Source organism: Pteronotus mesoamericanus, unplaced genomic scaffold (assembly GCF_021234165.1).
Source record: "Pteronotus mesoamericanus isolate MK-2021 breed Mesoamerican mustached bat unplaced genomic scaffold, CSHL_Meso_final scaffold_21, whole genome shotgun sequence".
Taxonomy (NCBI): Eukaryota; Metazoa; Chordata; class Mammalia; order Chiroptera; family Mormoopidae; genus Pteronotus; species Pteronotus mesoamericanus.
Genome location: NW_026555310.1, coordinates 1,601,167 through 1,617,477, shown reverse-complemented (window position 1 = coordinate 1,617,477; position 16,311 = coordinate 1,601,167). Strand labels below are relative to the sequence as shown.

The 16,311-nt window shown below is 52.9% G+C and overlaps 1 protein-coding gene across 1 annotated transcript; it reads left to right on the top strand.

The window, feature by feature from the left end:
• Positions 1–704: 704 nt before the first annotated feature.
• Positions 705–2,792, top strand: HOXC8 (homeobox C8). The gene is made up of 2 exons (XM_054590741.1): positions 705–1,140; positions 2,500–2,792. The coding sequence occupies exons 1-2, from the start codon at positions 705–707 to the stop codon at positions 2,790–2,792; spliced, it is 729 nt and encodes a 242-aa protein (XP_054446716.1).
• The last annotated feature ends 13,519 nt before the right edge of the window (positions 2,793–16,311 follow it).

The window sequence follows — 16,311 nt, the reverse complement described above, 5'->3', positions numbered from 1 at the left end:
GTAACCTGAGTTGACCTGCTGGCTCAGGTATCTCTTCTCTGAGATGAAGGAAAAGAAAAGGGGGGAGAGGCACCTTCAGATCTGAATGCGCACCTTGGAAAAACTGGCCCCAGCCATTAGCTGAGGCTGGCTCACCGCCCCCCCCACACACATATATACCACACCCCCCAACCCTCCTCCTTCCTCCCCTCCCTCCAGGTCCCCCCAGCCCTGAACCCCTCAACCCCCCACCATCTCTTCTCTCTCTCTCTCTCTCTCTCTCTCTCTCTCTCTCTCTCTCTCTCTCTCTCTCTCTCTCTCTCTCTCTCTCCCTCTCTCTCTCTCTCTCTCTCCCTCTCTCTCTCGCCTGTCTTCATGTCGTGGATTGATGAACGCGAATCGCGTGTAAGCGCCGCCACCGCCGGGAGTCTGAGGAATTCGCCTGGGCTGTTAAAGGAAAGAGCTAAGTGAGGGAGCGCGAGCTCTACCTACCGACAGTGAAGAGAGCCGCCGCCGCGCCCGCTGCCGCCGCCGCCGCCCGCCCAGCCCGGGAGCTGCGTGAGCCGGCCGGCCGGCACCCGGCGTCCCCCACCCGCCCAGCCCGGCCCAGCCCCGGGGAGCCAGCCGGCCGGGGGTTCGCTCCCGGGGGGAGGGGAGTTTCGGGGGTACGGGGTGGGGGAGTCTCGAGCCAGAGGGGAGGGGGCGGCGGTTTTCATGTGCCCAGCATGAGCTCCTACTTCGTCAACCCCCTGTTCTCCAAATACAAAGGCGGCGAGTCCCTGGAACCGGCCTATTACGACTGCCGGTTCCCCCAGAGCGTGGGCAGGAGCCATGCGCTGGTGTACGGGCCCGGCGGCTCGGCGCCCGGCTTCCAGCATGCCTCGCACCACGTCCAAGACTTCTTCCACCACGGCACCTCGGGCATCTCCAACTCAGGCTACCAGCAGAACCCGTGCTCGCTGAGCTGCCACGGAGACGCCTCCAAATTCTATGGCTACGAGGCGCTCCCCAGACAGTCCCTTTATGGGGCTCAGCAAGAGGCGAGCGTGGTGCAATATCCCGACTGTAAATCCTCCGCCAACACTAACAGTAGCGAAGGACAAGGCCACTTAAATCAAAACTCGTCTCCCAGCCTCATGTTTCCATGGATGAGACCCCACGGTGAGAAGCCTTTTCTCTTTCCCCCTTGGTCTCCCGCGCTCCGGGGTCTCCCCCCCTCCCTTGCCTCCTTTTTGTCTGCCCTGGCTTTCCCTCCTGGCTTTGGGGTCTCCCCGGCCCCACCTACGTGTCTGAGTGGGTTTCTCGAGGTTGGGAGGTTCAGCTGGGGGTGAGGTACGGGGTTTGCCTGGGATATTTTGGGAACTGGGGTTAGGGTGGGGGGGAGATGGTGTCTGGGTGCAAAGGGTTAAAAATCGTTTTCTCCACCTCCGCCTGTCTGTCTATTTCTCCCTCTTACCATCCCTAAAATCAAAGTTGGGGAGGTGGCTGGGAAGGAGCCTGAGGACCCTGAGGTTATCAGCCTTTGGAGCAAACCAGTGTCTCCATAAGGCACAGAGCCTTAGTCCAACATAGTGGCCAGGCTGTCTTGGGGTAAAGGGAGACAGACCCCTGTGTCTCTCCCCTAGCTGGGTCAGGGGGGGTGAGACCTGAAGAACAGGTGCCCTGGCTCTCTGGGGGGACTCACTGTCTTCTCTCAGAGAACTAGGTTTAGGGCCACTACCCCAACTTTGCTGTACTTCCCTCAATTGAAGAGAAGAGAGGAAGCCAGAGAGGAGGAAAAAAGGAGTGCTCTAAAAGAGAGAGGCCATGCAGACTAGAGGGCTCTGAGGTCCTGGGGATCCCAGCCAAGCTACCTCCAATCAAAGGCTAGTGGAGTCTCCTCAGGACACTAAGAGTAGCTCAGGTCATGAGCCCCTCAAAGGGTGGCCCCTCATGGCCCAATTTCGAAGTAAAAGGGGAAGCGAGAAAGCGACAAGTTCCAGCGGGGATGGCCTGTGATTTATTTGCTGGTCTCCAGTTAGCAATCAGGCCAGGCAGTGATACATTCCAGGAGATCAATTATTTTTCTTCCTGGCAAGGCATTAGGCAGAGAGATTTGGTGAGGGGACAATGAGCAAAGACCCTCTTCTTTACCCCCAGACCTTTTTCCTTTCTTTTGGAAACAACTGTCCCTAGTTCTGCTTACCAAATGCCACTCTGCACTTGTAAACAAAGCTGCAAGGGCCAGTTTCCTGGGGCTGCAGGCCCTGGAGTACTCTGCAGTGCTCCCCTGACCCCTGCCGTACCCCGGCTTCCAGACAGAGCCCCATTCCTGCCCCTACCCCTCCCCACCTCCCAAGGTGAAGCCAAACCAAAACAAGCCCCCAAACTTTCCTGCCCTTGCCTGCTTTCCGCTCTCTCCTTTTCTGCAGGAGGGAGGGGAACTCAGAGATCAGAGGGAGGACTTTAGGGGAGAAAGAGTGGCAGGGAAAATTGAGCCCCCACCCAAACATAATGAGACTGGGGTTCTGTTCTGTCCAGCTCCCGGGCGGCGCAGCGGAAGGCAAACTTACAGCCGGTATCAGACCTTGGAACTAGAAAAGGAGTTTCTCTTTAATCCATATTTGACACGAAAGCGCCGGATTGAAGTCTCTCATGCCCTGGGACTGACTGAGAGACAAGTGAAGATCTGGTTCCAAAATCGAAGAATGAAGTGGAAAAAGGAGAACAACAAGGATAAACTGCCCGGAGCCCGAGATGAGGAGAAGGTGGAGGAAGAAGGAAATGAGGAAGAGGAGAAAGAAGAGGAGGAAAAGGAAGAAAACAAGGACTAAGCAAAAAAAAAAAAAAAAAAGAGAGAGAGAGCCCCCACCCTTTAGCAACTCCCTTGAAGTTTCGTTTTATGGTAGCGGATAAATTGAGAAGTTTACGACTGTCATTTGCTTTTATAGAGAATAGAATGACACTCACAACTCTAACTACCTGTCAGATACTTGCAGTTCTGGTTTTATTACCTTTGGACTTCCCCCGATCTTTATTTGTTCGGGGGCTGGAGGGGGGAGACTGAGACACAGCGAAAAGTTCGGAGTCTCTGTCTCAGTCGTTGCCCCCGACACACACACTAGTCCCTACCCCCACCCTTTGGAGACCAGCCTGGATTTTAAGGTCTGAGACCTGGCCTCTTTGCCCCCTCTCTCAGCCCCTTCTTGCCACATTCCCACCCCCCTGCTTCTTTGGTATTTATTTTAGAGGGGAGCCCCCCCTCAAAATGAAGAAGACTTGTGGCTTTGTTTTTATGCTAGGATTAGTGTATTAGATTTACTTCTTTTCAAAGGAAAGAAAAGTGAAGGAAAGGAAAGGGAAAACGTTTAAAGAAATTTTTTAAGTGATAGCAAGGCATATCCTATCTCCCTTTCTGGGGCTCCCCCATTAGAAAGACCCCTTGACTTTCTCTAGAAACCTGATGGAAACCTGAAGGAGATGTAGGTCTCTGCTGTCCCTCCACCTTTCCAGGGGGTAGGTGGGAGCCTGCAGTCACCGCTAAAACCCTACCCAGCCACCCCATGGTCACTTGGGCCCGTGCCTCCCTCCCCTTCGCTGTCCGATTTCTGTTGTTGGGCCCAGCTTTTTCTGAGCTGCATTAGTGTTAGCACTCAGAAATCACCATAATCATGAAAATAATAATAATGATAATGATACTGGTAATAACAATACTGATAAATCTTTAACATACTACCTAAAGGGAACCTGCAATAATCTTGAAAAATAAAAAAGAAATTTTTAGAAATCCTAATACAGGAGAAAAAAAGAGAAAAAACTAAAATGAAAAAAAAACCCTCCAACGTATTTTATCACTACCTATAGAAAGAAATCCTGCTTTGAGAGTATTCGTAATGCAGTTTTGTTGTCGTTTGTTGCTGCTTATTTCACTAAGAAAACCCAACAACTGAGACTGCCTAGCTCGCCGGTCCTGTGCGCTTTTATTGTGCTTCTAACCCCAGTAGAGTAGAACTAAATTGCACTGAATGTATAGTTAACTTTGTCTTGAATTCTCTGTTTATGCAATGTGCTCGAAAGAAAAAGCGTTAAAATATATCTATAATAATAATTTTTGTCATTTGTCTTTATGTCCAGCTATGAATGTAGATTTTGTGTCCCGGCAGCCCTGTTCCTGGTCCAAGTACTTTGTATTGTATACGTGAGTCATAATAAAAAAAAAAAGGAGAAAAATATTTGAAGCTGGAATGACTTGTTTTTTCTCCAACACCACCCTCCATTCGCTACCCCTTCTCCCCCTCCTTGTCCTCCTTTCCTAACACTCTGGAAAAGGTCTCCTCCACTGACCTGACTTTGGGGTGGGTGGGGAGAACTGACTTGGAGTTGAGAGGGTAGGCTGGGCTGGGAGGGCAGGTAAAAGAGGGAAGGTGAAGAGGAGGAAGGAGAAGAGCAGTATGCTCTTGGGAGGACCTTGGCTCCAAACAAAGTGGGTTTCTGGATGTCAGGATCCCAAAGGGGAGAAAGCACTTCCCCACTTACCTACCTTCCTCCTCCTCAGCCCGGGGCTGGGCCCAGACAAAGAACCTGCCCCCCTCCCCCAAGAGCTAGGCCTTTTTCTTCCAGGGGCTGAGGATGAGGCTTTAGGGTTCTTTCTGATCTCTGCACACCAATCCTGAGCAGCCAGCACCCAGCACTAGAACAGTGAACAGGGTGGAAAAATATAAGTTTCAAGGCAGCCTGGAAGACTTGGCTGGAAGATGCCTAAGGGTAGGGGATAAGGAAGCTTAAGCCTGGGGGAAGGGAGAGGAGAAGGGGAAGGTGAGTGAGCTGGTACACCAAGCAGTGTGGGTCCACATTCTGAAATTCAAATTCAGCCAGCACAGTGCCATCATTGTCACCTAGGCCACTTGCATCTACTCCAGCCTCTGTACTAGTTGTTTCAAGCCCATTCCTGGCTTCACCTTGGCAGTTGGGCAGCCTGCCCTGCCCTCATAATGCAGGACACTGGCCTGGGGAGAAGGGGCAGACCTACTGAGTGATCAGCCCCTTATCCCAGCCGTAGTAGAGTAAGGAGAGTCTCCACTGGACTCCTCATTCCCCAAAATAAAGGGTCAAAGGCTAAAGGATTCAGGGGGCAAAATGGTCTCTCACTCCTCCCTGGAGGGTCCTAGACAGAGAAATCTGTTTATGCCAGTAAGATTCTCGTCAAATAATACCAAATTCCAGAGATAGAAGTCATCTGGCTCAGTCAGGAGAGGGGGAAAGGGGAGGGGATGAGATCTTCTGGTCTTAAAAACCAGATCCCCAATGACTGAAATATTTTTGAGAGCAGATCTCTCTCTCTCTCTCTCTCTCTCTCTCTCTCTCTCTCTCTCTCTCTCTCCCCCCCCCCCTCCCTCCTTCTCGGTCAATGATTTTCCCAGATTTAGGCCCAAGCTGACTCTTGTTTTGTGTAACTTCACCCGCGTCTGCATCCTGGCTCCCATGCAAAGTGGCCCTGAAAACAGGATTGGGTCGGACATTGTGGATAGGGGACTCGTGCAGCCAGAAAGAGGGTGCCGATTGGAAGCACAGGCTGGGGGCAGCCGGGCACAGCTGGGGGAAACAGCGCTGGGGGAAATCTTTCCGAACGTGCGGTCCCTACCGAAGGCCGCGGAGCCAGCCAGGTAACCCCGTTTGCTGCGGGAGACCGCGACGGCTACCGCCGGGAAGGACCTAAAAGGGAGCATTTCGCTCTGATCTCAGGCCTTTCCACGCGCCTCCCCTCCAGAGTCCGAAGGCCAGTGGAGGGCCGTTTCATTTTTAAATGTGGAATTATGAATGCTACTAATAAAAATCGCTGACCCAGTAGCCAAGTGGGTTAAAGCCTACACACTAAGCGGCTCCGAAGGACCTCGCCGAATTTTCCCTGCACCAAGTGCCCCATACATCCCTGGCCCTGCTCAGCAATGCCCGTGGCCCCAAGCCCGGCGTCGGAGGGCAGGGTGCATCTGGCGCCGGGCATCGCTTGAGACGTGGGCCAGAACAACAGAGCTCCAGCCGCCCCCTCGTGCAGCACCCACTCCCCCGCTTTTTCTGCGCGCCACCTCCGTGTTCTCGTTTGGAGAGAAAAGGAGGTAAAACCCGTTTTTATGGGGGAACTTAATTGCGAGCGGGATGCGCTCTCTTTAGAAACGCGTCCTCCCAAACGTTCCTGCCGTCCCATTACCGGAATGGGGACCATTCGGCTGCAGCAGATAGGACTCTCTCCCATTCTTTACTTTTTTATTAGCCAATCAAAGTGGCTTCCGAAAGCTATTTGTGATTTGTGAAAAATAGTATCTTTCAAAATGCTGAGTTGAAGCGTCTCCCTCATTTCGCCTTGAATTTATTATTCTAATCTCAACTGTAGAGACGGGATAGCGGAGCTATTAAGTTGGAGGGCAAATTCGTTTCTCTGGATTTAAAAAAAAAATTCTCGGCATTTTCTCTCTCTCCCCACTTCATTGCAGAAGCCCGGGGAGGTTCGGGCCTCCGCAACCTGGGGTGGGGGGGTCGGGGCTGTGAAGGAGGCAGTGAGTGTCCTGAAAGGCTCCTTGGCAGACCCTAGGGTGGAAGAGTGAATGGGCCTCCCTAGTCTCATCTTCTCCAAATGAGATGCCCCAGCCGTTGGGAGCCCGCTGGAGAAAGCTGCCCAACCCCAATTAGAGCAAACTCTGGACAGGTTGTGCCACAGACAAGAAGTAAAATTTCCGGCGAGCTGCCCGCAGTGCTGTCCCATTCTCCCTGAGGCCCATTGTGAAAAGCTGGGCCAGTGCTTTCTTGTCGTAATTTTTAACTACCTGTTATAAAATTTATGAGTGGGTTTGTAAAAGAAACGAGGTCCCTGCATCCGGCTGAAGGAGCTGCTTCACTTATGTGGAGGAAGTTTGGGGAGGGGATAGCGGACCCCTGTTGGTTGGGGTAGGGTACCCACCTGTGGAAGTCCCATGACAGCTCCATGTGGGACCAAGGGGAGAGTTTGGGGCCTTCTAATCTCCAGCTGGTGGGAAGAGTGGCTAGGCTATGACTGGGTGGCAAATAATCTCTGTGGAGACTTTATTCTGGGCTTCCTCACACTGGACACATCACCAAAATTTTTGAGTGTGGAGAAGGGTGGGGGTGCCTAGGGTGCTCAGAATTTAGCACAGAAGGTGGAATTTAGGGTGGGATAAGGTTCTTTCTTTTTTTTTTTCCCAATGCCTCCAAGGTGTGTCTCAGCTATCTCCGGACACCGGAATATTTCTGGAAAAGGCAGGCTAGTGTGGGCCACCTGATAAGACAGAAAGGCTTCAAATTGTCTGGCACCTAAAGGAAAAAGAAGTGGGAACCAAGATCGTGGGCCTTCATTTTATTTTTAATTCTAAAAATATGGGGAGTAAGCTGCCATCTCAACCTTAGAATTGAGGGGAGTGGACAACAGAGGTGGTGTTGGGGGGTAAACGTCATTTTCTCTGAAAAAGGAACATGAGGATGAGGGGTGCTTTGGGGACTCTGGAGTCTGCCCCCAATTCTCACCCCTTCTGCTGTCTCTGCAGGAGTGCCCAGGGCCAGTCTAAGCCCTCTCTGCTCTGCAGACCACGGTCAGGTCAGGCTTGCTTATGAGGCTTCCAGCGGCCTGCCCCTCCCACTCCTGTCTGGGGTGGAGTGGGGGGCTGCCAGGACACCCCATTGGGAAGGATGTTGTTCACTTACCAGGGGAAAAAAAAGGCAGGGGTAAAGAGGGCGTACCTTCTCAGTCCCTTCACCCTGCCAGCCCTTACTGCCTCAATGTCACAAACCTTTGCCAAGCTGCCGTTCCCCCAGATCCAACCTTAATACCTCATTTATTAAGGAAAATATTTAAAATTCGAAATGGCGAAGGGAGGCAGCCCACTCAGCGCCAGAATCCTTCCCCCCCTCTTCTTGCATCTCCCTTCGCCCTTTCCGCGCTAGCCTGCAGCAGCCCGGCCCTTGGGGAGTGGGCGGTGGGTGGGGGTGCGGTGGGAGTCGGGGGATGCTCCCTCTCCGAGAGAATTGGGTAAACATGGCGACCGTGGCGCCCATTTGCACACGCTACACAAATGCATTGCATTCCCGGTTGTTTGCAGAAAATTTACAGCTGAGTAATAAAAGTTTACGATCGACTCACAAGTTGGATTGGCCACAAGAAGTCATGTGGATTCCATCCATGAACGTGAACTTTTTATTGTGGTTTGTCCGTTCCGAGCGCTCCGCAGAACAGTCCTCCCTGTAAGAGCCTAACCATTGCCAGGGAAACCTGCGCTGGGCGCTCCCTTCATTACCAGTATTTTTTTTTATTAATCCGATTAATAATTATTTTCTACCCCCCTCTTTAATTTTTTCCTCCAAGGTGGAGTTGCCGGAAGCTGGGGGCATCTGGGGAGGGGGGAGAGGGGGAGGCAGGAATTGAGGGCACCTCTCTCTTCCCTTCCCGACCCTCTAGCCCCCCAAGGGGCAGGAGGAATGCGGGAGCGGGAGTTGAGATAGGGAGCTGCAGATGCCTCCCCTCCCCTCTCCCAGGCTCTCCCTCCTGCCCTCTTCTTGCAACTCTCCTTAATTTTATTTGGCTTTTTGATTATTGGGACTATTTTTATTTTTAAATTTATATAAAGTATATGTGTGTGTGGAGCTGAGACAGGCTCGGCAACGGCACAGAATGAGGGAAGACGAGAAAGAGAGAGTGGGAGAAAGAGAGAGGCAGAGAGAGAGAGAGAGAGAGGGAGAGGGAGAGTGACAGCAGCACCCGGTAAGTGTTTCCTTATTGGTTCAAATATGTAACTAATGGTCCGTAGCTGGGTGGCGGTTTCAAGATAAGGACAGCAGCGGCTGGTCTTGGTTAGAGAGGAGAGGGGGCTGGCGAGAGGGTGGGCGCGTGGGCAATTATGGGGAGAAAATGTGGAAGGGTGAGAAATTGGGTTAAACTGCAATATAATAGTCGGGGAAGTGTATTGTCCTGATGTCACTGTGCGCCGAAGTTGGGGGTGAGAGGGTGTGAGCAAGAGGACTGCATTTGTGGGGCTCAAGGCCGGGGTCTAGTGCGCGGGCCGGCTGCCTGGTGCCCACCGTGTCCTTACCTGCTATATAGATTTGCGGCCTCTTGGCTAATGGAACTGGGAGGGAGGTGGCCCAGAAGCTCAAACTCCAGGGCAAAAGAGAGAACCCGTAGGCTGTAACCCTTGCCCCCTGAGCAAAGTCAGCCCCCGGACCCCCAAACAAACTTTCCAGTGCCCCCTCCCTGCTCCGCAGCCCCCTCCCTCCCGGAGAACGCGACTGCTTGAGCTCACACATGCGCAGTACGGGCCCAGGGCCGGGCCGCCGAGCAGGAAGAGAGCGCGGCTTGGCGGGCGGCGGGGCCAGTTAATTGGCAATTAGGGGGGAGGCTGGTGGCTGGTGCGCGTCAGCAGAGGGGAGAGCTCCTGCCCACCCCCTGCTCCCGCCCTCACTCGAGCGGACGGAAAGATGGGAGGTGCCCTGCACTGCCGGTGGATGGGTGGAGGGGGAACGTGGTACTCATCTTGTGCTTGTAGAAAAGGGGCCTATCTGCCTTCTCTCCCCGCCCGCCCATCCGGCGCAGCGTCCCCTACCCCAGTGGCGACCACCCCACCCAGGATACCCACTGGACCGCTTCTCCCTCCTAGGCCTGGCTGCTCTGGGCTAGGATCAGCCCGGCCTGGGGGCGGAGGTGGGAATTGGGGCGGCCCCAGGCAGGGTGGGGACAGGCCCAGGCCTCGCTGGCTGCCCGGGCCTCCTGGGTGAGTGGAGGCAGTGAGAACTTAAGGCATGACTGGCCCAGGGAGTAGGAACGTCAGAATTGGGCGGCCCGGAGGGTTTGGGGCGCCGGGGCTCTTCCTAATAATTGGTGCTAATGGCGTGTTGTATAGGCTTAACCCGACACATATGGTTTCATAACACAGTGGCTTAATTTCTTCCAAATGTACGTGGCCCTGAATGTGTTGCAATTTAATATATGACCCCGCCTTGCTCCCTAGCCTGGGTCCGAGGCGGCCCCTACGTGTGTGTGAGCTTCTGTTTTATAAAGGGCGACGTACACGGAACCGCTTACACACCCAGGCAGACACACCCCACGGCTGGGAGAGGGGGCGCATATTCCTTGAGAGGGCTGTGAGTCTGGAGGCCAGACTCACCTTCCGTCCGAGCCAGGAGCCGCGCCCCCCCCCCACCCCCGCCACCCCGCCCCGTCCACTTCCAGAGGCGCGGCTGGGCTTCTCCGGCAAGCCCGAGTGGGGGAGGGGATCGCTCCTCGATTTCCTGTTTAAACCCTGACCCGTCTCCTGGGGGTGGAGTGGGGAAGTAGGGGAGCCGTGGGGGGGGGGGGGGGGGGAGGGAACCTGTTTTCATAAAATTCTTAAAAATATAGTTCGACTCCATTCAAATCAAACCCCTTGGGCTCGAGTTGACGGTGAATCTTCTTTCCCCTCCCCCCACAGCCCCCTTCCCTTCCTCTCCTGCGCCCCCAAAATTCCCCTTTTCACAGACGACAGAAAGGCCTCTGAAGTATTCTCCTGGGGGAAGAAATGGCATTTTTCTCTCCCCCTCCCCCCCATAGGACTTGTGAGTCGGCAGAGGCGTCTGCCGAGGGGCTAATTTCGCGTTCCTTGTTTACGATCGAGAAAAGCGCTTGGCTCTCCCCAAATGGGCCCAGCCCGCCGCCTGCTCCGGCTGCTGCGCGCTCTCCCGCCGCTCCAGCGCGGCCCTGGGGCTCCTAGCCCGGGAGCTAGGCAGCGGCCACCGAGATCCCGAATTTGTGGGACCTGAAAAGGGCAAGGGGAGGACTGTGGGCCAGTGGAGGGGCCCCGGAGGCCTGAAAATGGGAGCCTTTCTCCTGGCGTAATATGGGAACCGCCGACCGGTGAGGCCTCTATTTCTCTTTCGCCTATATTTTGTCTGCCCCCGCCCCTGCAGATGGCCGTATTGTGTGTGTGTGGGGGGGGGGCACAAGTCTCCTTTGTTCGCCCCCCGGGAAACAGTTTCTGGAGAAGGCCATTCGGGCCAGTGGGGATTCACCTGGGATATTAGAGGGCCCCCTCCCTTTGTAGGTGCAAGGCAGGGGCGGGGTATTTCTCTAGGAATACATGGGGATCTAACCAAATGTGCTATTGGCGAGATTTCAGGGTGTTAGGATTCGTGGTTGACGGGTTAACAGCACCATCATGAGATGTCCTTGTACAATATTTTTATCAATTGATTTTCTGTCTCTTCCTGGGTAGGATCCTCTAGGCCCCCAATCTTTTCACCCCTAGACTCCACAGGAGATAGAAGAATGCAGGGAGAGTATAGCAGCAATGAGTGGCCCTGGTTTTCCAGTTTTCTAGTCTGGCCAGGGAATAAACCCGGCCCTAAACGCCAGCCCCCTCCTTCCCTCCTTACTTTCGATTTTCTTTCTCTTTCTTCTCTCCCTTTCTGGTACTCCCTTTCTGGTACTAGTAGCACAAGAAGAGCTACCAGTGGCAACTCTCAGCCTCCTTGCAGGCCAAATTCCCTGTAGAAATAGTCCTCAGTACAGGAGAGCACTGCAGTGATTATCTAATAATAGCCAGGGCGGCTGAGGACAGAATCTGGCTCAAGAACTCCGCACACCCAGGGCTAGGGCTGGGCAGAGGCACTGAATCTGTGGGTCAGAGTCTGGCAACACTCCCTGGAGCCCTGGCCCCCAGTGTTCAGCTCTGAGCCCACTCTTTGGGTATGTCAGGCCTGCCCCTTAGGGGCTTTGTCAGCCCTGCTGCCATGGGCTGTATTTCATGTGCCAGTTCCTAGTTGGAAGAAATGGGCAGAGCAAACCTTTTCTCTCCCTGGTTTGACAGTTGTGATCCCCATGAAGAATGCGACCTTGTTTGGAGAAGGCGGCCTTGTTGGGTTGGCTGTTTTGTTCCAAAACCAGACTTGGTAGCTTTATACACATTATATACAGGCTCAAATGTACAGACTTAGACTTTTGCATGAATATATACAGACTCATATTTCATCGTTGGTTAATTGTATATTACCATGCCTGTATTCACTCGAACACCATTTTATGTGCATGCAAAATTTTGTTAACCCTCGCTAGATGGGCGTGGGCTCAAGAAGGCATTGAGTGCACCAAGAAGGCTCTCTGTGTGCGCTCTGCTGAAACGTGTGCGTGCTGGAATCGGAGTATGCGGGTTCCAGTAACCAGCGGATGCTACAAAGGCTTTCTCAGACCTTAATACCTTCGCTGCCCAAGCAGCTGGGATAGGGAAATACTGATCCTTTCTGCTTTCTCTCCATGCCTCCCCCCAAACTTCCTTAACTCAGAGACTGTTTTACCAGGGGAACCCAGCTGTGTTGAAAGTGAGTTCTGTGGGAAACTCTTTTGTGGGTAATGTGGGCCTTGGAGCAGTGGGCAGGGCCCTGATGCCTGAAGCCTTGCTGGGGTGGCGGGGTTGATATGGTGGCCTCTGGGTAGTGTGGGGGGGAGGGCAGCTGTGGGCTAGGGTACTTGGAGCGGCCTGTGAAGAAGGTGCCAGAATGGGTAGTGGTTCGGTGAACATCCATCCTCCAGTCCTGCTCACTCTGTTCTTTTATGGGACCCAAGATTTGCCTGCGTTGTCTGTGGGGCAGAAAAGGGGCTCTCTAAGTTCCCCAAATAGCCAGATCTGGTTACTAATGGGACTTTGTTTTAATTCTGCCTGCTGCTTAATCCAGGGAGAAGGCCGACGGGTCAGTGCCAGAGAAGCTGGTTCTGGCTGCCTGTGGGCCTGGTGCCCTGAGTATGGGCCTGGGCAGGCGATTAATGAGCCTCCTTTCCTAGCCTCTCTCCCTTCTGGGGCCATGAAAAGACAGAGCAAGGGGGACATGTAAATGTCTGTGGAAAAAAAACAGTAAAAGAAAATAAGGACAGGAGAGGGGCTGGCGGCATTTCCCTCCATTCCTGAGCACTCTGGTTCCTCCCAAGGCTCTCCTGTCCAGACATGCTGTGCTTGCGGAGGCGTGCGCTTTCTTCCACCTTCTCTGCGCTGGCACTGAGAGCGACTTCGGGCTTTCAGGCCTCGGGCACCCCTGGGTGCTGGGGTGACATTACTCCCAAATTGTGCCTCTCCCCTGGCCCATGGCCTCTGCCACGGCTCCCTGCCACAGCCGCCCTGTTTATTGTGTCTGTGAGGAGTTGTTTACTTGTTTTGTCTGCTGCCACCCTGCGTCTGAAACCCGCCAAACCAGCAAACTCACCCAGGAGAACAAAGTGCAGCGCTATCCTGAACTCCCTCCCCTTTCCAGCACCCCGCTCCAGCTCCAGCCCTTACCTCCTCCCTCACTCTCCATTCCTGTGGGGAAAAAGCAGAAAGTGTCCTGAAATAGGGCAGCTGTTTATAGGGTCAGGGGAATTATGGGGACACCATAAACCCCCTCCAGTGTCCTAGTGGCGAAGAGACTTCCAGCAGCCCTTCCCTTGCCTCCAGCTTTCCTTCCCCCTTGGCAACTGCTTGGTTAAGGGGGCCACAGGCATTGAGAAAGTTGAGACCCCTCATCCTTCTCCCACACGCCTTTCCGCAGGAGTTTTTCCTGAGACGCAGGTTGTTGGATTTTAAATCAGGGTAATGTTGGCAGATTTGTAAAGCTAGATAAAGCATGTTGCTCAGCCTCCCTTCTCCTCAGTCCCCCAAAATAGCAGTGAATTTAAGTAAATCCTATAAAATTAAATTGCCCCTTCGCTGAAGTCCTATAAATTTCCAGTTCCACCAGGTGTAGAGTCAGAGGCCACTGTTGGCCTCTAATTTTGCTCCTGGCTATCAAATCCAAAGGAGTATCATCGAAGTCAGTAATATTCTCGTTTCTGAAATTCCCCCTTTCCCATCTCTCTCCCTCTTTTCACCAGCACAGATTAAATTGTTCTTTCAGTTCCGCAAACAATAAAGGATAAAATTATTTATAAGGAAATGAGGACTACGTTTCATTGTTGGCTTATTGTTCCAGAACATAATAACATTTTATTTTCAAGTGGGAGAACATAGACCAGGGGGAGAAGGGGAAAAGGAAAAACAAGTCAGGGCAGGCAAGGCACCCACACACAAAACTCCTGCTGCATAAAACTTTTATGACATTTACAATTTCCTCATGACAATTCACTGTGACGTCATAAATGCCGTGTTCTTGAATTTTATAATTCTCATAAACCTCCAAAATTGGTCTAAGCAGTGCTGCCTCAGTGTGGGGTGATGTAAAAGAAGCCAGGAGGTTGGGGATCCTTTGGCTTCATTCTGGGGGTCAAAAATATTCTGAATATTCTAGGTTTTCATTTTTCCTCCTGGACCAAGCCGAACCACTTGCTTTGCCTCCCTGAAATGTCACTGGGCCACTGAGTCCCATCCCCATTCCTGAAGGCTCTCTGCATGCCCCCTCCTCAGCTGATAATCAGCTGCTTGGAATAGTGGTGGGAGGCTTGGGGACCAGGCCTAAAAAGCTAGAAGTGATTTCTTCCTGAGGGAACCAACAGGGGCTCAGGACTGAATTAGATGAGACAGAGATGCTTGAGACCTATTTTACTTTTAACCTTCAGCCAGAGAAGTGAATTGAGAAGCCAAACAAACACCGATGTGGAAGTTGGTGTCTGTTGATGGTAGCAGCATTAAGTGGAAAGGTCAGGCAGAAATCTGGAAAGAGAGAGGGAGGAGAGAAAATATGAGGTGAGTTAGCAGAGCCCTCCATGTACGTTTTTTCTCTGTTTAATGGCAAATAAAACAAAAGCAGCTTGTGTAGCCTCTAAACCTCTTGGCTCAAAAGAGGAGTCACCAGCCCAGGCCTCCGAGGTGTTTGAGGCAGTTCTCAGGCACTTGACATGCCCCATCTGGCCTTTTCCTCCTTCCTCCCTCCCTGTGGACCCCCAACTTTATTCAACTGGCCAGCTTGGGCCCTGTCCCCATAATATTGGCACCCCCAAATGGAATCCGTTTCCAGGTTAGGTGTGTTAAATTTCATTTTCCTCCAAGGGTCTCCATGCCTGAACTTTAAAGGGGGAAGGAGCATTTTGGGGGATGCAATGTGTATATGGGGAGGTATGTGCCCAGACAGCCTCTCTCACAATATCTATGAGAAACTGGGGGCTCCTAGAGTGAGATATTCTTTGATGTCCCCACGCAGACCCAGCTCCCTGTGTTCAAGTTCTCCGGTGCACTGAGAGGCTCTGCAGCCCTTTTACTCGGGATTCTGAAGAGATCAAAGGAGCTCATGCACAAAAACACTAGGCATTTGGAGTAGGATTTATTCTTTTAATTTTTAAATAAAAAAAAATCTAATCACAAGCCAGTCGGGCTAACTGAACAGTCAATGTGGAACAGCAAAGCCTTAACCAAACAGTGAGATTGTGAAGTGAGTTGAACAACTATTGAAACTCAGCTTTCTCTGCAAGAGGGATTTCAGCCCTTGCCCAGTGGCACAAAAGAGGCCGGTGGGGCAACTGCTCCTCCCTGGCTCTGGGAATCAGAATTGGCGGGGTGGGTCAGGCAGCTGCAGTTGCTTCCAGGCGGGCAAACGCCCAGGCCAAGCGCTGAGTCCTGCGGCTCCAGTGTCCGGGTCCCCGTCCCTGAGCAGCCCTCGGAGGCGCCGAGCTGTAGTTGGTGGCGCCGGCAGCCAGGAATGGAGTGTGCGTATCTGCATGTGAGGCGGGGTGGGTCACAGACATCCGCGCAGAGTTGAGGGATCTAGGGAGAGAGAGAGAGAAGACTAGCAGAGCACAAACTAAACAGGATCTCTGGAAAAGATTGCCCCCAAATAAAAATTCCAGATCTCACCCCTCTCACTTCAGATGCCCTTCCCTAAGAAATTAATACATTTCCCAGAGTAGAATGGAAAGCAAAAGCAAGCAAGGTGAGCCTGCCTAGGAACCCCTTGGGGGCCGGAGACCTGCCCCACCCACCCGCTCCCCCATTCAAAGGTACACAGGCCCCAGCCCCTGGCCTGGAGCGGGGTAAGGAGAGTAGGAGCGCTTGACTTGCCCTGGAAAACCCTCAAGTGTTCAGCCTCCAATACGACCCTGAGCCTTGGGGACTACAGGCCAGTGGCTGCCCCCCACTCAGGCCCTTGGCATGCCTGCAATAAGTTCCTCTCCTATAATTAGTGCTCATGAAAAGCATGTGTTTTGGATTGGGAGGGGGAGACTGGAGCAGCAAGCGGCAACTTTCCCCCTTTATTCCTGTTCTGTGTCTTTTGAATTCTGTTTTTGAATCCACTAATTACAGTTCCCAAAGCAAAAATCTGCTCTCGCAGCCAAACCCCCTTGGAATGCCTGACTCCGGAGGCCGAAAGGGCAGAGCAACTCGGAGACCTAGGGGCCTGATGGGGGGTGTTCTCTGATTCTCTAGG